The 24,053-nt window shown below is 43.3% G+C and overlaps 1 protein-coding gene across 1 annotated transcript in view; it reads left to right on the top strand.

Annotated features, from left to right (window-relative positions):
• The window catches only part of AADAT (aminoadipate aminotransferase), a 157,036-nt gene that overhangs the window by 41,538 nt on the left and 91,445 nt on the right, over positions 1 to 24,053 (top strand). Inside the window, exon 3 of the mRNA XM_082243989.1 lies at positions 22,012 to 22,180. Coding sequence (XP_082100115.1) covers positions 22,012 to 22,180 — 169 coding nt within the window. The remainder of the gene's footprint in view (positions 1 to 22,011; positions 22,181 to 24,053) is intronic.

The raw sequence follows: 24,053 nt of genomic DNA, 5'->3' as shown, positions 1-24,053 counted from the left end.
AGGACTTGTGGAACGAATCATCCGAGTTTCCATTATTTCTTATGGGAAAATTTGCTTTGATATAAGAGTGCTTTGGATTACAAGCATGTTTCCAGAACGAATTATGCTCGCATTCCAAGGTTTTACTGTATATATATATATATAACGTTCCTAGAACTTACTCAATTAACTAGGCCTATATATATGCTTCATATAATATAATATAATGACATAATAATATTGTTGCTAATATAATTACTACAAATGATAATAATGTTTCCTCAAGCAGATTGTTAAATGAGCCCTAAAAAAAAAAAAAAAATGAAACATTCTGATCTCTTGTTCACTGTTGAAATCCAGACAAGAATGACACCACTCTCATTATAACCCGGCCTGGCACCATGACTAGCCCTTTTCTTGGTATGTTGTCAGGGGCCCCTTTAATTTATTGCTTGAGAAGGTTTTTGCTGAGGCTCTAAGATTTTCTGTAATCATTTTTACCCAAGGACAATGAACTTACATTGCAAGTGAAACATTTTGATGTGAAAACCGCGTTTCTTCATGGCGAGCTAACAGAACTAATTTACATGGAACAGCCGCCAGGGTTCAAAGATGAACAAAGGCCAGACCTAGTGTGCAAACTTCGCAGGAGCATATATGGTCTAAAGGAAGCAGCCAGAGCGTGGAATATAAAAATAAATGAAGTGCTTACTCATCAAAACTTTAAAAAGTAAATAAAAGTAAAGCAGACCCCTGTTTATATACAAAGAAATTGGCAAACAGATGGGTCTATATGCTTATTTATGTGGATTATATCTGATTTGCTTTGAGCAAGAAAGGGATGAAGCAGAAATACTGGAAAAATTAAATCAGAACTTCGACATCAAAGACCTTGGCATCATAAATCGAATCATTGGGAGAAGTTTGGTGGACTTTAAAGGCACAAGGGAAGGTGAAGTAAAAAACATGGAAATTACCAGAGTGTACTCAAACAATAGGACTTAAATATGTATCAATAGTAGAAAAAAAGAATAATTGCATGATACATAAGACATGGTGGTATCAAAATACTATACATTACATCCTACAAAACTCGAAGGTAGTGCCGGGAATAGACACTATATAGGTCCTCGAGTGTAGTTGGTACAGCCCTGGAATGGGGGATGGTTCATGTAGCCAGATGCCCTACATGTTTCGCTTGAAGGGTCAAGCTTCTTCTGGAGCTACTGGTGTACAGACTCTATGTAACAGAATAAGCTGCTATTATTATTCACCAATCATCTGTCAGAGAAAAGAGGTCTGCATTGGACCAATTCAACAGAGAATATATCATGTAACGTAATAAACAAAAAAGGTGTGTATCAAGGATTAACAGAAAAAACTGTGAAAAGAAAAAAAGGGGATATATATACTGTATATATATTGTGAGGGATTAGCTCGGTAGCGGGTGTGGATAACCCCTTTTGGGGGGGGGTTCGTCACACAGGGAGATAGCCGAGGAGTGGTTGAAAACAACAGTTTATGGTTTATTCTTCCAATTTCTTCAAAACAGTGCATGCAGCAAAAACATCAAAATAAAATAAAACACAAAATAAATCCTGGCCACTGTGGGCGTCTACCTTCTCACACACCGGAACCTATCTAAGGAGTCTTCCCAACCTACTCTTTGGGCAGACCCTGCTGGTTCTACAGCAGACACTCAAATGTCCATTTGTGTTTTCTTTACACAGAAAAAATTCAACACCTCACCTTTAGAAGTCTCTCATCTGACTGCTCTCCCCAGCTTACACAGCCTCAGGAGACAGCAATCAATAGACTCCCTTTGGACAAGTTATAGAGATCTTAATTGCCTCATTCTGAACAGCTGAAAGTGTTCTCAACTTCCGTACACCTTCCTGCCTACCTCTGCAGCCGACACCTGATAGCAATTAGTGAATTGTCTAAACCAAGCAGAAATATATCTCCCGTCAGTGACAACACCCATAGATTTTCCTGACTTCCTGTCACATACCCCCCCCTCTTGTTTCAACCCTAGGGTTGGGACACAGGTTGACAGGCACGCATGTGCACGGGACAAACCATCTGCATTCCCCATTTGAACACCGGGGCGATGCGTTACCACAAAACTAAATTCCTGAAGGGCCAGAAACCACCTATTTATTCTCCTATTGGTCTCCTTGTTCTGTGCCATCCACTTCAATGGGGCGTGATCCGTCACCAGTTCAAACTGTCTACCCAGGAGGTAGTATCGGAGAGAATCCAAGGCCCATTTCACCGCCAAACACTCTTTCTCAATGGTGGCATAATTCTCTTCATGGGCCTTCAACTTTCGGCTGAGGTACATAACAGGGTGTTCTTCCCCATTGATAATCTGGGACAGTACAGCTCCTAAACCCACATTTGATGCATCTGTCTGGACCACAAAGTCTCGTGAAAAATCAGGCGACTTTAAAACTGGCTGGCTACATAAGGCCTGTTTTAAAGCCTGAAAAGCTGTTTCTGCCTCGGGAGTCCATTTGATCATGACAGACTCCTTCCCTTTGGTCAGATTGGTCAGGGAAGCAGCCTGTGAGGCAAAATGGGGAATAAAACGGCGATAATAACCTGCAATCCCCAAAAATGCACGAACCTGTTTCTTGCTGGTGGGACGTGGCCAATCCTTAATAGCTTCAACTTTGTTTATTTGGGGCTTGATTAGACCTCTACCAATGGTATACCCCAGATACTTCGCCTCTTCTAGCCCAATGGTACATTTTTTTGGATTGGCTGTAAACCCAGCTTTCCAGATGGAATCCAACACAGCCTGAACTTTTGGTAAGTGTGAGTCCCAATCCTCACTGTGAATGACCACGTCATCGAGGTATGCAGCAGCATAGGCTAGATGAGGCCGAAGGGTCTTATCCATGGTGCGTTGGAATGTGGCAGGAGCATTCTGTAACCCAAAAGGCATCCTCCGATATTGGAAAGATCCGTCTGGAGTTACAAATGCTGTTTTTTCCCTGGCCGACCCCGAGAGAGGAATTTGCCAATAACCCTTGGTAAGGTCTAACGTGGTCATGTACCGGGCAGTGCCTAGGCGATCAATTAGTTCATCTATGCGGGGCATAGGATAGGTGTCAAACTTAGTGATTTTATTCAGGCGGCGAAAATCATTACAAAACCGCCAACTTCCATCTGGTTTGGGCACTAAGACAATGGGACTGGACCAATCACTATTTGACTCTTCTATCACCCCCAACTCAAGCATTTTTTTTACTTCCTGGCGAATGGCATCTCGCCGGGCTTCTGGAATTCTATAAGGCTTTAACTTGACCTTATCCCCTGGGGTGGTGATAATGTCATGTTTAACTCCCGAGACCCAACCTGGCAGGTCTGAAAACTTCTCCCTATTACGGAGCACAAATTCTTTAACCTCCTGTTTCTGAAGTTTGGACAGAGTCTCTGCTATCCCAACTTCAGGGACAGCCAGGTGAACTGGAGCAGAAACTCGGGTAGTCTCAGCGACCAAGGACTCTCTATCCTTCCATGGTTTTAACAAGTTCACGTGATAGAGCTGCTCAGGTTTTCGTCTTCCTGGTTGGCTAATTTTATAATTCACCATCCCTATTTTCTCCAATACTTCATAGGGCCCCTGCCATTTGGCTAGGAATTTACTTTCGACCGTGGGGACCAACACCAACACCCTATCACCAGGTGCAAAAGAACGGACCTGGGCCCCACGATTGTAAATCCTTTGTTGAGCCAACTGGGCTTGGGCTAAATGTGCCTTCACAATCGGCATCACTTGGGCAATTCTATCTTGCATTTGGGCAACATGCTCAATCACACTTCGATGAGGGGAACTCTCACTCTCCCATGTTTCCCTGGCAATGTCAAGTAGGCCCCGGGGGTGCCTCCCATACAGCAACTCAAACGGAGAGAACCCTGTGGATGATTGGGGAACCTCTCTTATGGCAAACATCAGATAAGGGAGCAGATAATCCCAATTCTTTCCGTCTTTATCCACCACCTTCCTCAACATTTGTTTTAACGTTTTATTAAACCTCTCCACTAACCCATCTGTTTGAGGGTGATATACTGAGGTACGTAACTGGGTCACTTTCAGGAGTTTACAAAGTTCTCTTGTCACCCTGGACATAAACGGGGTGCCCTGGTCAGTTAGGATTTCCTTAGGTAGACCCACCCGGGTGACAACTTGAAATAACTCCTTGGCTATGGTTTTAGCAGAGGTATTTCGGAGAGGAATCGCTTCTGGGTAACGGGTGGCATAATCCATTATCACCAAGATGTGCTGGTGCCCTCTTGTGGACTTCAGTAAGGGCCCAACCAAATCCATGGCGATCCTCTCAAAAGGAACCTCGATAATGGGCAGGGGTACCAAAGGACTACGGAAATGGGGCATGGGTGCATTAATCTGACACACTGGACAGGAAGAGCAGTACAATTCCACTTCCTTAGTGATCCCAGGCCAATAAAACCTCTGGGTGATTCTCTCCCGGGTTTTTTTCTGCTCCCAAATGTCCCCCAAGAATGTGCCCATGGGCCAGTTCCAAAACCATCTTGCGGTACGGTTTAGGCACTACCAGTTGCTCAACAGTGTCCTCTATCCTCTGTGACACTCGATATAAGAGGTCCCTCTCAATAATGAAGTAAGGGAGGGCAATCCTCTCGTCAGGGTTAACTAGCTCCCCATCTATCTTCACTACATTCTCCCGGGCTCTTAGCAATGTGGGGTCCCTCAATTGCTCAGTGATAAAATTTTCTCGGTGCACTTTAAGGTCATCCAACCCTAACGGCCGCTGTTCCTCTTCTGAGGTAGCAGGCTCCTCCCTAGGGACTGGTGTTTCCCCGGCTAAGACTGAGCACGGAAACTCAGGATAATCCTCACAGTTAGAGGATTCTGGAGTAGATGGTTCAGGCTCAGAAGAACCACCTACTGGGGAATCTGGGCAATCCCAGAGTTCCCAGAATTTTGGGAAATCCCTTCCCACAATGGCGTCATGTGGCAGTTTGGGAACTAAACCCACTTGGTGACACAAGTTACCGAGGGAGGTTTCAAAGGAAACTGTAGTCACCGGATATTCTCGAGTGTCCCCATGTACACAAACTACCGCCATTTTCCTAGGATGTACGTTTTTTTTCACCACTAGATCACTTCTCACTAAGGTAACCAGGCTACCTGAATCCAACAATACCACAACATCTTTACCATCTAAACACATTCTATATAAAGGTTTCTCATTCCCCTTTACTGCAGTGTATGTGGTTGCAAAAAAAAACTGTCGTCTCTCTGTCAGAAAGTCACAATGCATGGGTTCATCATCCACTGGGCAAACCGCTGGGCAAACTGCTGCTACGAAAAAGAGGTCAAATTCTCAGTTGTTAGGTACCTTTCGACCAGGTCTACTAATTTGTCTGCGGTTTCCGGACCACCATGGCTTACCCATTTCTGCAGGGTGTTAGGAAGAGACCTAAGAAATTTGTCCATGACTACTCGCTCCAAAATTTCTGGTCCGGACAGAATTTCTGGCTGCAGCCATTTCTTAGCCAAATGGATGAGGTCATACATCTGCGACCGGGGTGGTTTCTTCAGCTGATAACTCCAATTGTGGACCCGCTGAGCACGGACATCCAAGGTTACCCCAAAACGTGCCAATATTTCCACTTTTAATCGATCATAGTTTTTTGCATCTGCAAGTTCCAAGTCAAAATATGCCTTTTGGGCTTCTCCAGCTAATAGGGGGGCCACTAGTCCAGCCCACTGTTCTTTAGGCCAACTCTCTTTCTCCGCTGTTCTTTCAAACGTGGTCAGAAACATCTCAGGGTCCTCATCTGTAGTCATCTTTGGCAATAAGTGGTTTACCCGAAAAGTCGGTATGTTACTGGCCTGACTCCCAACCTCGGTCTGCTGTCTCTGAAGCTGTTTCACAATGGCCTCCATTTGCTGCTGGTGTCTCTGTTCCACGCCTTCAATGGCCTCTCGGTGAGCTTGTTGTTGAGCTGCAAAGCTCCGCTGAAAATCCGCATTTGCCTGCTGTTGAGCTGCATTTGCCTGCTGTTGGGCTGCATTCGATATAATCAGTTGTTTCAGTATTTCCTCCATTTTTTTGGGTTTACTTTAACTGCCCGCGGCACTCCACCATATGTGAGGGATTAGCTCGGTAGCGGGTGTGGATAACCCCTTTTGGGGGGGGGTTCGTCACACAGGGAGATAGCCGAGGAGTGGTTGAAAACAACAGTTTATGGTTTATTCTTCCAATTTCTTCAAAACAGTGCATGCAGCAAAAACATCAAAATAAAATAAAACACAAAATAAATCCTGGCCACTGTGGGCGTCTACCTTCTCACACACCGGAACCTATCTAAGGAGTCTTCCCAACCTACTCTTTGGGCAGACCCTGCTGGTTCTACAGCAGACACTCAAATGTCCATTTGTGTTTTCTTTACACAGAAAAAATTCAACACCTCACCTTTAGAAGTCTCTCATCTGACTGCTCTCCCCAGCTTACACAGCCTCAGGAGACAGCAATCAATAGACTCCCTTTGGACAAGTTATAGAGATCTTAATTGCCTCATTCTGAACAGCTGAAAGTGTTCTCAACTTCCGTACACCTTCCTGCCTACCTCTGCAGCCGACACCTGATAGCAATTAGTGAATTGTCTAAACCAAGCAGAAATATATCTCCCGTCAGTGACAACACCCATAGATTTTCCTGACTTCCTGTCACAATATATATATATATATATATATATATATATATATATATACAAAAATATAATAGTGTAAAAACACAGTCAATCAAACTTCAGTATCATAGGGTAGGCTAAGGAAAGAGTGGGAGATGTTCCATACAGGGGGGAAGAGAAACACAGGGAAAACCCCAGGTGGTTGCAGACATAGATGCAACAGTCCAAACGGTCGAAAGGACACATAGGGACCGATGTGGGGACCGGGAAGACATAAATAATGAAGACTTCCAATGTATACCTACCCCTGTAGAGACAAATAGTAATTCACAATGGCCGATGTATTTTGGCACAACAGGTATATAGATCATGAGTAATAACGGGGGGGGGGGGTGGTATCGGCTGTGGTGAGTCTGTCAGCTGGTATCAATTCAGACAAAGTGAACAGGGTATATGTCTGCTTTAGACAGATACCGATGGTTGTAACCTGAAGTAGGAAACATGTAAACAAAAGAAAAGAAATGAGAACAAAGGGGGGAAGGGAGAGGAAGGAGGGGAAGGGGGAAATGGGAAAATCAAAAGGAGGGGGGGGGGGAAACATAACACCAGAATGTATACACAAAAATACAAAAGGGTAAGCCGGGAAAAGTCCCTCCTGGGGAAGGATGCACATAAAGAGCATGCAGAGTAACCCGAAGAGGATAAGTGCCAACAGGGGAGCATGGGAATAGTATAGGTACCCCTAAGTATACAGGGAAGCAACTATACAGCCCAACAGGCCACGCCAAGGGAAATGGTATAAGGAACAAAGTAATGGAGGCAAAAGAAAATAGTGGTAAAAAATAATAAGATAGAACACCAATCACCACTGCCAGAGAGTTTATTGTTGTTGTTACAGAGAAGAGAGCATAAAGATTGGGAGAAAAATAAGAAAAATGGTAAAACCTACAGATAGCAAAGCAGCCAGTGTATGCAATGCAGGCGTTGAAAATGTACTCACCAATTGAAAACAAAAGACCAGAGTAAATATGGTATAAAGGTATCCGGGATATGGGGAGTCCCTCTAGTATGGGCATAATATGAGTAGCCCAATTATTAGTAAAGAAGCCAGCAAGAAAACATGAAAGCCCCAAGCGGAGCGATTAAATGTAAAGAGGAGCAAAGGCAAAAATATAATTACCAAGGAAGAGATACCAACACATCAGACTCAAAAGGACAGCGAAGCGAATACCCGGATGGGGATAAACCACCATGCAGAGGGCGTAGGAAGTGCCCTCTTTATAGTCCTCTAAGTCCCGGGTAGTGAGTCACCGGACGTGACGTCAGACCAACCCCGGCCAGTACTTCCGTGCGTACACCGGAACCAAACCGCACAGGAAGGCGTTTGGCACCCAGGCAGTGAGACGCGCGGAAGAAGAGGAGCCGGGAGGGGCACCAAAGGAGTCCCTAACCGGCTCGCAACGCCACACACAGCGCCCTCCAGTGGGCAAAGCGCCGTGTGTGGCTACCTGGCCGCACAGCGATCCCAGGGACATTCAGCCGCAGAAACAGGGCACCATTGCGCCATCATGTGGGGTAAACCCTGAATTATAGCCACTCAGCACTAATGCCATATAAACAGTGGGGATAATAATCAAATACTAGCCACTGAAACCTGGGGCGTATCGGAAGTAGCAAGAAGGCCACAGAGAGTGCGCCACAAACCAGTGAACAATAGTAATATAGACACATTTTAAATATAGTAACAAAAAATGTCACATACAACAAACTGTAATATACAAGTATAATCAGTCAAAATTCCAAAAGGGAGAAATGGATATGAATCACAATTGGACAGACAAAGGAAGCGAAAATGAAAAGGTAGGAGGGAAGAAGATGAAAGAGATAGTACTGTTAATGAGAGAAAGGGAAAAATACTGATGATGATAAAAAAGAAATACATTTTTTAATAATAAGGAATAAATGAAGTTGAAACGAGAGAAGATCTCAACAAGTAAACAAATAGACAATTACCAATTCCAAAGGGATAAGGGTATATAAACCTAGAGATATCTTGATGAGTCTCCTACAAAAATGATTTGAAGGATTGAGCCTCATTGAGACCAGGACGACTGGTGGCTTTAAGCCGTATAATCCAGAGGGATTCTTTTTGGAGGATACGCCTATTCCAATCCCCACCACGGGGATCTTGGGGAATGACCTCAAGCACAAAGAAATGGGCGTATTTATTGTTAAACCTATGATAAAGATCGAGATGTCTTGTGACTGGGGTGATCATTTTTCCTTTGGAAGAGTAATATACATGATCATTGATACGACACCTAAATTGGCGTATCGTCTTCCCTACGTAGAAGACACCGCAGTCACAATACATGAGATATATGACCCCTTGGGTGTTGCAGTCAGCTCTAAAGGTAGGAGACAAAATCTCACCATTAGTACCCTCCGCTACCCATGGACAAAATGCACATTGACGGCATTTATAGGTGCCATGAGATTTTGGAGAAGGGGGTTTGTTAAGTTTATAAAAACTGGCAGTTAGGCGGTCGCGTAAAGATGTCGTCCGCTTAAACATGATTTGTGGGGCGCTGCTTATGTGTTTGCGGATAATAGGGTCATCATAGAGCATATGCCAATGCCGGTTTAATATATTTTTTATAATGCCCTGATGGCTAGAAAATTGAAATGTGGCACACTGTTCATTAACTTTGTTGCGCCCATACTGTGCTGCTGTACTGGCTGCGCAAAATATCCATTTATTCCTTGGCATCATAAAGAATTACCTCGGCATCCAGATCGAGAGAGAGGAAGATGGCAGCTTTCTTCTGAACCAAAGACACAAAATACAAGAAATAATTAAAACATTTGGAATGGAAGACGCCAAACCAGGAAAGTCTCCTATGGAAATCAACTACCTAAAGGAGATGAATTGCCAAGATAACCCATTACCTGCTCATACTCAATACAGGAAGGCAATAGGGAAATTGCTGTTTCTTACCACTGCTACAAGGCCGGACATTGCAGCAACTGTTGAAATCCTATGCAGAAAGGTTTCAATGCCAAGTCAAAAGGACTGGAATACTTTAAAGAAGGCATGTCCAACCTGTGGCCCGGAACCCCAGGCAATGCGGCCCACTGCCCCCTGACAATTTTTTTTTTTCTGGGGAGGAAGGAATTTGAGTCAGGGGCATGGCCACAGAGGCTGCCTCAGAGGGGATCATCCACTAGTTGTGTTCAATTAGTGCTGGGGGGCTTTAGGGGGGGGGCACGGCAGCACGGGAGGGCGCGGCGGCGTTTTATACCCCTAATATCCCTTATATCCCTAACTATAGTATATATTTTATATGCAGCCCGAGAAAATTTCTCTACACTCAATGTGGCCCAGAGAAGCCAAAAGGTTGGACACCCATGCTTTAAAGCGAATCATTCGCTATCTTAAAGGGACTTCGCACTACAAGTTAAAGTTACCAGCAAGTGATGAAAGCACCTTAACAGGATATGGGGATGCTGACTGGGCAGGAGACACCAGCGACTGGAAATCTACCAGTGGCTACTTATTTTTTCTGCCAGGAGGTGCCATCAGTTTGACTAGTAAAAAGCAACTCTCTGTTACACTGTCGTCTACTGAAGCAGAATACGTTGCTGCAGCGCAGGCAAGCCAAGAAGTTATATGGCTGAGAAAGCTATTAACAGACTTAAGTCAACCACAGTTGGGACCAACAGAAATCTATGAGGACGATCAAGGATGGCTTGTACTTGCGCACATGGAAGAGGTTAATTCAAGAACCAAGCACATTGATGTGAGGTTCCACTTTCTTAGAGATCTTCAAGAGCAAGGTCTTCTTTGAGTTACTTTATTGCCAAACTGAGGATATGACAGCAAATATCCTTACAAAGCCCCTGATCACTGAAAGACACTCAAGGCTTACAAAGAAGATGGGTTTAATAGACTAAGCCTTAGCTGTTGAGAAGGGTGTTGGAGATACAACAACTTTCAGCTTAGCCTCTTGACTGCAATTCACAAACAGGACACTAGATGTCGCTAATGCTCAGTGATATGTTATGCATTTTTCTATGATGTGTTGTATTTCCTGTACATTGTACTGTACTTGTTGGTTTCTTTTTCCTGTCTCTGGTTATCTTACCATGTGAGGTGACATCTTTGCTTTTTGTGGTTATGTTCTAATAAAGAAGCCAGTTCCTGTTACTCCACAACATCTGATCTGAATCGACTCCGCTGCACCCAGTAATCGCACTCTGCAACAATCATCCCACATATTCACTATCAAATCTCTCTTCACATACAAGCCCACCCTTCCCCCTCTTCTACCTTTTCTGGCCCTCATTGAACGATAATGGCCAACTGAACATACAAAAACACTTGTTTATAGTGGTACTACATAAAAAATAGATCTATCTTACATAGAACTTTCTCAGGTTCCTTAATGTACATCAATGCAAAATATGCTTCATATATCGTTCTCCATAAAACATATGGTTTCCATGTCTGTATGAACGTTTCACAAATAGCTTTTTGGTGCATTCAGAGTATTTTTGATATTTGTCTAGATGATATAAAAATGAAATTATGAGATTTGTCAGTAATTTTTTGCACACACCATCCATAGTAGCTTCATAATGGCAGTTTGAGGCAAATCCTTAAATGTATGTATAGTCAAAATGTAAAATCATATATTCATTTCTACATCATCTTTCAATTATTTCTACCCAACTCTCATTACTCTGAATGAAGATCACTAAACATTTTTAATTCTAGAGAGGAGAAAATCCCCCACCCTTCCCCCAATAGGAGAAAAAGGCAGGAAAAAAGAGGGGATTTTATAGTACCTTACACAAAAATAAAAATAGCCCAATAGGGCTTCCTCAGGACCAGAATATGAAGACTTAACACCACTTCAATGGCCTGAAGAGATTAGTAGTCATCTGGAGGGTGAAAATGGGGTTCCCACCAGGTAGTCATGCCCAATGTTAGATCTCTCAAAACTATTAAAAGCAGGAGAACACTTTTTTATGGATATCTTTAAGAAATGGCTTTCTTCTTTCCACTCTTCCATAAAGGCCAGATTTGTGCAGTATACGACTGATTGTTGTCCTATGGACAGAGTCTCCCACCTCAGCTGTAGATCTCTGTAGGGGTCAGAGGAAGTTGCAGCTGAAAGAGCATTGACGTAACGCGTATAGGGGGCGGAGCCTGCATACCCGACATCACATCCCTTCCTGAACTGTGATGAGAGGCTTTACATGCTTGCACTGCCGAGTGCCTTTTATGTAAGTGCAGCCATTTGTTTATTAAAATACCTTGTTTAATGAAGCAGAGAGCACTAGATTTTTTTTCTTTTACTTCCTGTACATATCGCCATTATATGAGATCGGAGGTGGAACCCTGGATTACTCCCCTTGTTTGTGGATTTACATCTTATACTCCCCAGTGAGGGAAAAAGCTGTTGTGGACCCGAGGTGATTCCCGGGTCTATGAGCAAGGTGAGAGGCCGCTTTAGATGGTGAAGGGAACTCACACAATCAGGGAGGTGTTATCATATGTGTTGGACTATGGGATTTATCTGATGGACTTGGTTTCCAGTCACTTCATTTTTGCACAATTTATGATTTGCACTACTGAAGAGAATTTATTTTGAGAAAGTTTATTTAGCACGTATATGTGTTTATATGTACACATTTATATTTATTTTGTACACGATTATTTACTTGTCTTGCGCAACACTTTTCTGTTAGAGCCGGTTCACACTACCGCGACATCTAAGTCGCCTCATAAGGGGCGACTTGTTAGCGCGACTTTCAGCGCGACTTCAGCGAGACTTGTATGATAGACGACTTTGTACGACTTTGTATTTGGCCAATCAGAATATGATGTGTTGTTATTTCCTCATTGCCCACCAAAAAAAAAGTTCTTAAAAATTGTCGTTTTTGATAGAGAGCCAATTATTGAAAAAATTAAAAAAAAAAATGAGATTTCTTTGGATTTAGTGTCTGGGGGGTCTAAAAAGTGTACCTGTGAAGTTTCAGCTCTGTAGCATGTCCAGAACCAGGAAAAAAAAGATAATTTTTCTTCGAATTTTTATTAGAGCAGGGATGGGACTCCGCTCCTGTCACACCTGGGCGTTTTTGTTTCAGGCGTTTATTGGGCATTTTTTGAGCGTCTTTGGAGGCAGGCATGACATCTGAACTTCTGTATAGGGGTATATATACACACACACACACACACACATATATATATATATATATATATATATATATATATATATATATATACACATACACACACATATAGGTGTGAAAGGAGGGTAACAACATCCCTGCAAATAATTTCAGTAGTGCAGGGATAGGGTTCTGCTCCTTTCACACCTATATGTGTGTATGTGTATATATACATATATGTGTGTGTATATAAACCCCTACACAGAAGTTCAGATGTCATGCCTGCCTCCAAAGACGTCCACAAAAAAAGCCCAATAAACGCCTGAAACAAAAATGCCCAGGTGTGACAGGAGTGGAGCCACAACCCTGCTCTATTAATAATTCTAAGAAAAATTATCTTTTTCTTATGGCGGTCACCCTGACATGGATGAGTTCGGTCACCCTGGCATAGCAGTCAGAGTCAGTTCACCCTAAACTACACTACGGTCACCCTGACACTTAACACTTTCCCTAAAGAAACTAGATTATTGAATCTAACAATAGTGGTATATAGTACCCTAACTACACTGCATATCCCTTTCCTCACACTAAGTGTGCACCAGTGTCACGTATCAGTGCCACGAATCAGTGTCCACCAGTGCCACTGCCCACCAGTGCCATGTATCAGTGTCCACCAGTGCCACGAATCAGTGTCCACCAGTGCCACATATCAGTGCCACGTATCAGTGCCACGAATCAGTGTCCACCAGTGCCACGTATCAGTGCCACGTATCAGTGTCCACCAGTGCCACATATCAGTGCCACGTATCAGTGCCACGAATAAGTGTCCACCAGTGCCACGTATCAGTGTCCACCAGTGCCACATATCAGTGCCACGTATCAGTGTCCACCAGTGCCACATATCAGTGCCACAAATCAGTGTCCACCAGTGCCACGTATCAGTGTCCACCAGTGCCACATATCAGTGCCACGTATCAGTGCCATGAATCAGTGTCCACCAGTGCCACGTATCAGTGTCCACCAGTGCCACATATCAGTGCCACGTATTAGTGCCATGAATCAGTGTCCACCAGTGCCACGAATCAGTGTCCATCAGTGTCCACCAGTGACACTGCCCACCAGTGCCACTTATCTGTGTCCACCAGTGCCACTCACACAGACCAGGCAGAGATAATGGTATATAGGAACTGTAGGCATGGCTGAAATGTGGGGAATGCCTGGTTAATTTTCCTTCTTCTTCCTGGAAAGTCGGATCACAAGTCGCTTCAAATAAGATAAGGATCCGACTTGGAGGCGACTCCCATTGAAGTCTATTGGAACAAGTCGGATACAAGTCGCCTCAAAGTAGTACAGGACCCTTTTCTGAAGTCGGAGGGACTTGAGTAGTGCCAATTAAGACGGCTCTCATTGATTTACATTGCTTTTGTTATGTCAAACGACTTGGGGCGACTTGAGGGCACACAAGTCGCCTCACAAGTCGCGGCAGTGTGAATGGACTCTTAGATATTTATCTATATTTACCCCAGTTTCTGTGTACATATTACCCATACATATATGTGTCACCATACTCTTCATGCCTGTCCTAATTTGATAATCATTTAGAAAGAAAATATAATCAAGTGTATCAAATGTGGCCAAAAGATTGCTAAGTGTCAGATATAACAGTATATATATAAATATATATATATATCAAGATTTACAGCACCCTATTTTGAAGGACTTGCTTTAAAATTTGCAACCATTGCAGTAATCATGGTTATCTCTAATAGAAACCAACAATTATGAGCAGACAAGAGATTACCCTTTCCATAATAAATGACACGAGTGGCTTGAATTAAAACTGCCATTCATATAGAAAAATTCACTTGAAAACAGATATCAGTTATATGTAAAACCCAAGTTTAAATCTTTAACTTTTAGTGTAACCCTTTCTCTTTCTGTGCTGTGCACATCCTGTGGATTCTGTTTTTCAAAATGTTTGCGCACTCCAAAAGTAGTTCTGCCTTACAGGCCACTGCAATGGTTATGACAGAATATACAAAAGTAGATGCTGCCATAATTAAACAAAACACACACACACACACACACATGAAAAGAACAATACAGAAAAATATAAAATCAGAAAAAACTTGAATACCCATCATACAGCATCAAAATGATTTAGCTGCTCTGTATACAACCATTTCTAACAAAAACTATCATTGCATTCATATAAACAAAGATGATGCAAGTTGTCAGTGGATTCTATAATCTTCTTTAGTTCTTGGACATCGAACGTTATCAGACAGGTGGATTGATACTGTTTAGTACTATCTAGAAACTTAAACAAAATGAAAGGACTTAGTGGGTTACCATTACATTTCTAGAAATAATCAAATAGTTAGCAACAAACATTTATTAATCACACTTTCCAGACAAAACATATGGCCATGTTGTTTAATAAGAGTGCACTCTTTTCTACCCATAATTAATGAGCTCATAATAATTAATTGAATTTTCACCACGTGGATTTTCATTAAAGGACGTCCATCAAAAGTTGTCAATAATTCACCATGGTTAAAATACATTCACAATAACATTTATAGTGTGTCTTGGACAAATCTGTATAATCCATCTGATTTGGCAACAGGGTGGATGGGAGAGTTATAAGGAGATATAGCTGGTTTTAAAATCCCCTTCTTTTTTAAAGTCACCAATAATTGATGTGAATAAGTATTGTTTATAATATACCGATAATATAGCCCCTGGTTTTAATCTAGCCTTATAAAATGTACAGTTAATAAATCCTACATCTAAAAAATTGTTTGCCCAAATTGGGTGATGTTCTTCAAGGGGGGCTTCCTGGGCCATATAATAATGAAGGATCAAGGGGAGAATACTTTCACTATTCCGCTAGTTAACCCCCAGTCTATAATGTGTTCAATGTGACTGCCAAACCACAATTCACACTAAAGTCAGCTTCTTCCATATACCGACCAACAGTCACAGAACACCTCGGGAGCATCACCTCTCAAGTGCCTAGAAAAGTTATGTTATTAGAATCCCCTGTTATCTTTCCTCCAATCTCATATTAGGGGGAAACAAGGATATAGAACCCAGCATTAGATACAGTCTGTATATGTGAATATACCTATTGGTAACCGTAGCCTTCGGTCTCGCAATCAGCGTCAGAAACAGCTTCAGTCAGTGTCAGCCTTTCACCGTCTCACCCGTCTGATCCATCGGCTGTGGGCAGGATTGGCGCGCTTTTTAAATTCCTCCTACATAGTCACGTGTAAGCCCAACACCATCCTCTGCCTCACGCTCCCCGCGCTGCGCTCCAACAGCCCATAGAACGGCCTGAAGACGCAGTGCTCTCCCCAGAAATGACGTATATACCATTCTCTCTTACAGCTTGATTAGACTAGTGTCTACACATATAAGAAATACAGGATATCCGGGCAGATAAATCTATTAGTATAAGGATGAATAATCAATTTTATGCATATAGATCGTTATGCCAGAGGAATAAGTAGTCTATAAATCAGAGAGACAGTCAAGAACGTCCATGGGTGACCAACAACACAACCCCCCCCCAAAAAAATGGGTATCGGACGGGTGAGGCGGTGAACGGCTGGCACTGACTGAAGCTGTTTGTTTCTGACACTGATTTCGAGACCAAAGGCTACGGTTACCAATAGGCACTCGAGAGGTGATGCTCCCGAGGTGTTCTGTGACTGTTGGTTGGTATATGAAAGAAGCTGACCTAAGTGTGCACCAATACGTGTGAATTGTGGTTTGGCAGTCACATTGAACACATATACAGTATTCTGGACTGGGGGTTAACTAGCAGAATAGTGAGCGTATTCTCCTCTTGATCCTTCTTTCCGTTGTAGGAAATATAGGCCTCCTACCAGCTCATCAGGATCTTGTTCTCCTGCTTTTAATCATTCTGAGAGATCTAACATTGGGTATGACTACCTGGTGGGGACCCCATTTTCACACTCCAGACGACTAAATTAATCACATTATAGTTTTTTCTTTGATTTTAACATTTGATGTATCAATAAATTATTCAGATTTTTATATTTTTGTTTTTGTGTGTAAGGCACCATAAAATCCCCTCTTTTCTTCTGCCTTTTTCTCCTATTGGGGGAAGGGTGGGGGAACTTCTCCCCTCTAGCTCTTGATTGTGGAATAGTGCCTGGGATTCAATAGGATATCTACCTTGTCCATACAGAAATTCCCCCCCCCCCCCACTACTTCACTTTATTGCATTTACTTTAATTCTGTTGCGGATATTCACTATGCCCACTCTTGTATCAAAGAATTCACAGAGCCTGCCTTCTGAACTACATGGGTGCTGAGAGGAGGAGTTTTAGGTGCCAGAATCAGTATTAGAATCATTGCTCCCAGGCAACAAGGTTACATGGGACATGTAGTCCTTAGACATTGAAAGTACACAACTGTGGAGAGGCTTCAAAGCATGCAGGGAATCCAGGAAGTTGTAGAAAGAGATGGCCAGGAGACAGGCAGCAATCACAACATGAAAGGTGATTTTTCAAATAATACATATTTATATTTAACTACATGGGTGCTGAGAGGAGGAGTTTTAGGTGCCAGAATCAGTATTAGAATCATTGCTCCCAGGCAACAAGGTTACATGGGACATGTAGTCCTTAGACATTGAAAGTACACAACTGTGGAGAGGCTTCAAAGCATGCAGGGAATCCAGGAAGCTGTAGAAAGAGATGGCCAGGAGACAGGCAGCAATCACAACACGAAAGGTGATTTTTCAAATAATACATATTTATATTTGATTATCAAAAATAACTATTGTTTGCATTGAAATTACAACCAAGTCATGAAATAAAAGTATATGCTGTGACCATAGATTTCCTTTAAAGTTATCCTTGTATTTAAGTCTTGAGAATATGATGGTGGTTGAATGACCCAAAGGCTCCTGATCTAAGTATGCTGACAGCAAGGTGGATTGTCACTTTTTATATAACTTTATAGTAAATAAACACTACTTACTAGAATGATGCTTGACATAAATTGTAGCATTTTCTGCAGTCATCATTATTTAAATAACTGTCCTTAAAGGAGAAGTATAGCCAAAACTATTTTGGCTATACTTCTATGGATCCAAGGAGGGCATTCCTGTGATCCGTTTCTTGCTGAAGCCCGCTATCAGTTGAGATCAGAGTCGGTCCAGGCTTGGAAAAGATCTCGACTATGTGGTCAGGATCTGTTCACAAGCCTGGACCGACAACTGGCTCAACCTCTCTCAACTATTCATACCCTCCACAGCCCAGCACTCCAGTGAACGCTGGAGGGGCAGAGCAATGAGCTGGAGACTGACAGTCACAGAATGCTGAGAAATGAGCGATCAGCGGTCTTTAAATGTCAGTTCTCAGTGCAGAGCCAACGGGGGCAGATGCAGCAGCTGATTGATGCTGCATCCATTTAGGGGAGTATAATTTTATTTTATTTTATTTTTTCTAAATACCATACTTCACTTTTGAATTATATATATACGGGTGCCAGACAACTGGTTCCTAGACAAAGCTCTTTACTGCCACTCTTATCTTCTAACACTTTTTTTTTATATTGCATTTCATTTTCCAAAAACCCTTCAGATCAAATTTTTGCAGTGATTGGCTTAAAACACTTGTATAAACGAACGTAGTGATAAAAAAAAGCCCTAATAGGTTTAAGCCCCCGTTCACATTGGCCCGATTTGACATGTCAAATTGCAGCCTATTACCGGGAACAACACTGTCCCAATCAGTGCAATGCTGAGTTTTCTGCACCATACCGATTTCTAAAAGTAGTTTCTGCACTACTTTTGGTGAGTTCGGGGGTGATTTCAATAGACATCTGTGCATGAACCCGCGCAAATATCATTCAGATCGCCCCAAAACTCACAATGAAATGCAGGTTTGAAATCGTGAGATTTCAGCAATTTATTTCATCATGATTTGCATGTTTGGGGGGGTGGCTTGTGTGGCAAGGGTGTGTCTGCTGCCCAAATATTTTTGCTAGATGCAAAAAAAAGCAAGGTATGCTTATTACTTCAGGGCCCCCTACTCATACCAAATTGCAGAAATAAGTTGTACAAGAAAAACCTGTGAGGAAAAAAAAAAGGGATAGAAAACAATACCTATCCCCAGCTTTTGCCCATAACACCTAGGAAAGGTGAAATCACAATCCTTCTGATAAGATCATGGGAACAATGAGGATTCCAAATCTCATGAGAAAACACCTCTACACTGTGGAGATTCGGGATACTCCGCATTCCGAAGATTTTACCAGAAGGACCTCAGTGTCACCGTGTCCAGTGCAGGAAATCAGAGACAAGGCAGGCCATACATTATGCAATTTTTTTTCCTTAAACTACGATCAGTTCCCCCATCAACACAGTCAATGTTGATGGAGGAATCCCTCCCACTGCGCTGTTGTATTCTGACAGCAGGAGGTTTCCCTGCTGTCAGAATATAATGTTCAACTGCTAGCAGTGATTGAAAAAAAAAACAGACAGGCTGATTGTACTGAAGTTGATTGATATATCCACTTCAGTACAATCAGCCTGACCATAGATGGATCGAAATTCAGCCGATCCCTGCTGAACCGGATGAATTTCAACCCATCTATGTCTGGCTTTTATATGTAGCAAGGTTTCCAGACCTGTGGCCTGATGTGGGTCTGCCATTAGTACCGGAATCCTCTCTAGCCCATGTGAGCTGAGTCCCCAGGTGTGACAATTGAAACAGTGACAACTCTGGCATCTTTGTTTGTGGTTTTTATTATAAATTAAGGGGATGGGAGAAGGGAATTAGTGGGATACTCCTCTTGGCTTGAACTAATTACAATTGGGACTTTGATGCTGGAAAAATGCCCATTGGTGCTTCCTTGACGCTAGCCAGCGCCAGCCAACACTCACTGACTCTGAGAACTCTCTGTACAACAGAGGAAGTGTTGAATCCCCGACCTGTAGTCCAGTAGATCCAAGACTGAGAACTGTAGAACTCCTGACACTGCTTCACTGTGTAAGTCTTTGAATACTTCTCCCCCACCTAGCACAGCTTGAGGTAGTATTGTGTAGAACTCCAAATAGCTAACACTGTAACTGGCACATGCAATACAATTCAGGGCCCAGACTGCTGGTGCCCCCTTTATGCTCCTTGAACTCTTCAGGGTCCACTAACTATGTACCCCCTTTACACTTCAGGGTCCTCAACCTAGGTAGTCCCTTTACAACTAGCTGACCTTGGATCCCCGAAATTCTTCCGGAGTGGTCCCCTCTGACTCTAGGCAGACCTCCAGGGGCAATCTGCAGTACTCACGACCTGTGTAGGCTTTCCTGGGACTGGACCCCTCTCTCTCTGCAAGCTCTCGGCACACCGGATCCCCCTCAGCTCAACTCAGCACTCTCTGGACTCTCAGGCAACCCCCCCGAGACATCCACCTTCCTCAGACAGGAGGAGAGGCAGCCGCACTCTCCTTCCTGGGACTCTGCTCCCGCCAAAGACACTGTACCATGCACTTCCCCCAAACTTATACCCACTCCCAGAACCCTTTTCAGCCTAATCTGCCTTCTGGGGTAGTTACAAGCTGGGATGTGTCCCCTGATTGGGCTTCCCACACTGCCCTATGAGAAGCCTCTCACAGGAGCCAGTGAGGATACTTCTCCCTTCAGGAGGAACATCTGGAAGCCCTGACACCCTACCTAACAAATCACAGCCCGGCTGTTAGGCAGACAAGGCCCACTATATATTTTACCTAACACCTACCTGTAAGGTGCTACATATATTTTATCTAATTTTTTCACCACATGTTTTTTATCAGCAGACTTTAATGAGGCAAGTCACTATGGGGAAGGGTGGCCTGATGTAATTAGCAGGTCAAGACTTTTAGTTCTTTAACTACCTCAATACTGGGCACTTAAACCCCCTTCCTTCCCAGACCAATTTTCAGCTTTTAGCGCTGTTGCATTTTGAATGACAATTGCGCGGTCATGCCACACTGTACCTAAACCAAATTTGTGTCATTTTTTCCCCACAAATAGAGCTTTCTTTTGGTGGTATTTGATCACCACAAGGTTTTTTCTTTTTTGGTGCACAAATAAAAAAAGACCAAAAAGTTTGAAAAAAAAAAAAAGTTTTTGTTTAGGTTATAAAGTTTTTTCCCTGCACTGATGAGCACTGATGACGCCGCACTGACAGGCACTGATGAGGAGACACTGATGGGGTGGCACTGATATGCAGCACTGATGGGCACTGATAGGTAGCACTGATATGCAGCACTGATGGGCACTGATAGGTAGCACTGATATGCAGCATTGGTGGGCACTGATAGGCAGCGCTGATGGGCACTGATAGGTGGCACTGATGGGCACTGATAGGTGGCACTGATGGGCGGCACTGATGGGCACTGATAGACAGCACTGGTGGGCAATAATCGGCACTGGTGGGTGGCACTGATAGATGGCAATAATGGGCACTGGTGGGCAGCACTGATAGATGGCATTGGTGGGCAGCACTGATAGGGAGGGCACCACTGGCAGGCTCTCTGAGCCCTGATTGCCATCCCAGGTGGCCATGGTGGGCATCCCTGGTGGTCATGGGTGGGCATCCCTGGTGGCTCTAGTGGCACCCCCCTCCCCCCCCAGGGCTGCACTGGTAATCCATGTTCTGATTACAAGCACAGACCCCCCCCTGTGATCAGTGAGTAATTAGAAAAACTCAATGATCCCCCTGGCTGCAGCACAGATCATCTTCTTCTCCTCACTGACAGGATCCTGTGTTGGAAGAAGAAGAGATCAAAGCCGTTACAACGGCTGTATTTATATTACATGACGGCTGTGATTGGACACAGCCATCATGTGGTCAGGAGGGCCAATCGCAGGGCCCTCCTGCCGCAACTTGTTGCTCTGTGTCCAAGGGACACAGGCACATCAAGATTGCGCCGCTGCACGTGCCCTCGGCGGCGTGATCTCGCTCCATCTGAAGGACGTTCCGGAACGTCCGATCAGAAGGACGATACTACCACCCGGCGTATATGTACAGTGGTGGGAGGTGGCCGGGTGGGAGGTGGTTAATAATAGTGATCAATTTTGTGGTGCCGACTTGTTCAATGATTTTTTTTTCCTATAATAACTCTACTATGTTTATCTTTTATTTTTAGCTGATCTGTTAATGAGATCTCCACCTTCAGTGATATCCTTAGCTGGGGGAATTCCAAATCCAAATACATTTCCATTCAAAGCTGCCAGCATAACATTGGAGGATGGGACAGCCATTGAGATGGAGGAGAGTTTGATGAAGAAAGCTCTACAGTACTCTTCAACACCTGGGTATAATCATAATTTATAAGGCTGGAAACAAAACTTAGTTGCATCTTATTTGTTTCTTTTGTATACATAATTGTATTAGTGGTTAGTTACTTTCATAGCTGTAGTGTGCTGTATGTCAAAGAAAACAATGTAGCTCTTTACATCCAAAGGACTGCATATAGTACAATGTTGAGTTATGCTAGGGAGGACTGTCAGAAACTGCAAATAAAGTATGCTAGAGCAATTGATGGTCAGAGGTGGTGGACTTGCTACAGGTTGGTTGGAATAATAATAAGCACTCTGGGCCTTATGTACTATATTAAATATGTAATATTATATAGTTTTTTTATGGTATCATAAGCTGACAAAGAGCTTAAAGTGTTCTGCTTTTGTTTTGCTGACAACTGTTGGGTACAGTTTTCTGCACTCATTCGGGGGTTTCAAGTAGATATTAAAGTGTCAATTATTCTGAATAGCTATGATATGAACATTGATGATTTAACAGGGTTCCTTTAAAGCTGATGTAAACTACTTTTTTTTTTAAATCTTTTTATTTGTTTTTAACACATATAACAAAACAAGTGCGCTTGGTTCTTTAAACAATAACCAAAATATCATACAATGCATAAGAGGTTACCCACACGGGGGTTAGGGAAGCCAACACACAGCATGCTGCCAGTAAAACAAGGCAAGAGAAGAACATTAATTTAAAATGAAATGCTGCAGGACAATAAAAACCAAGGCCATGGCACTGTGGGCTCACGGCACGTTAGACCCAGGGCAGGGGGAAAGACCAGTCTCTAGTCAGTCATGGCTGTAGAGGAGTCCGCCAGCTACCCGGCCCATACTCTATCATGCTTCTTGGGCAGCCTCTATGAAAATAGGTATCTCTGTAAAGAGGTGTCACATCATTCACCAGTTTCTTCCACTGAGAAAGCATGGGAGGAGCTCGTTGTTTCCAGTGAAGCGTAATATTTTTTCTGGCGTAAAACAGTAAAAGACCCAGAAGAGTTTGTTCGGTCACCCTAGGCACCAAGTCCACCAGAGCCAAGAGACAAATTCTGGGAGATAGAACAATGGAGACCTGTAAAATGTCATTTATCACCGAAATTACATGTGACCAGTATGTGGTAAGCTCCGGGCAGGCCCAAAAAATGTGGATGAAATCACCCGGATCATGGCCACACTTCCAGCACTCCGAGGAAAGAGAGGCACGCATTTTATAGAGACGGTAGGGGGTAAGATACGCCCTATGGGCAATCTTATACTGTATGTGGCAGTCTCTGAGGGAAACAAGAATTTTGAATGGGAAGTCCCACACGTTCACCCAATCCTCCGAATCTAAGTCCGGAACATCCCGGATCCAACATTGGCGCAGGTCAGAGAGCTCAGAAGAGGAGACTCGGAGGAGATTTGCATACAGACTGTTCCGAGCACTAGCGTAAAACCCTTTCCAGAGTCGGCTGCACCACCTGCGTCTCTCCAGGAGGAAACTGAGACCCGAAGGCATGGGACAACTGTAAATATCTAAATAAATGCGATGATGGAATGGTATTATGGGTCATTAGATGTTTGAAGGAGGGGAGAGAGAGATCCGAGGTGACATCCGAGACATTTTCAATAATATATTTGGTCCACAAAATAGGGTCTGAAATTTTAAATAAATGTGGCAAGGTGGGATTATTTCATAAGGGGGCATTAGGGGAGACCCCCGTACCAGGGTACGCTTCAAGCAGTAGTCCCATTTTCAAGGCTCACAGGCTCGTTTTCATGGAGGGAGTCCAGGCGGACCTCGAAAAGCAAGTTCGACAATGCCTCCACAGACCCCAGCACCGCGGCCCCCACAACCACCGCAGAGTTGTAAACATCAAGAGCAAGCCACCAAGTAGCGGTG

The sequence above is a fragment of the Pelophylax lessonae genome, assembly GCF_965119305.1.
Source record: "Pelophylax lessonae genome assembly, chromosome: 1".
Lineage (NCBI taxonomy): Eukaryota > Metazoa > Chordata > Amphibia > Anura > Ranidae > Pelophylax > Pelophylax lessonae.
This window is presented reverse-complemented; position numbering and strand designations above follow the sequence as displayed.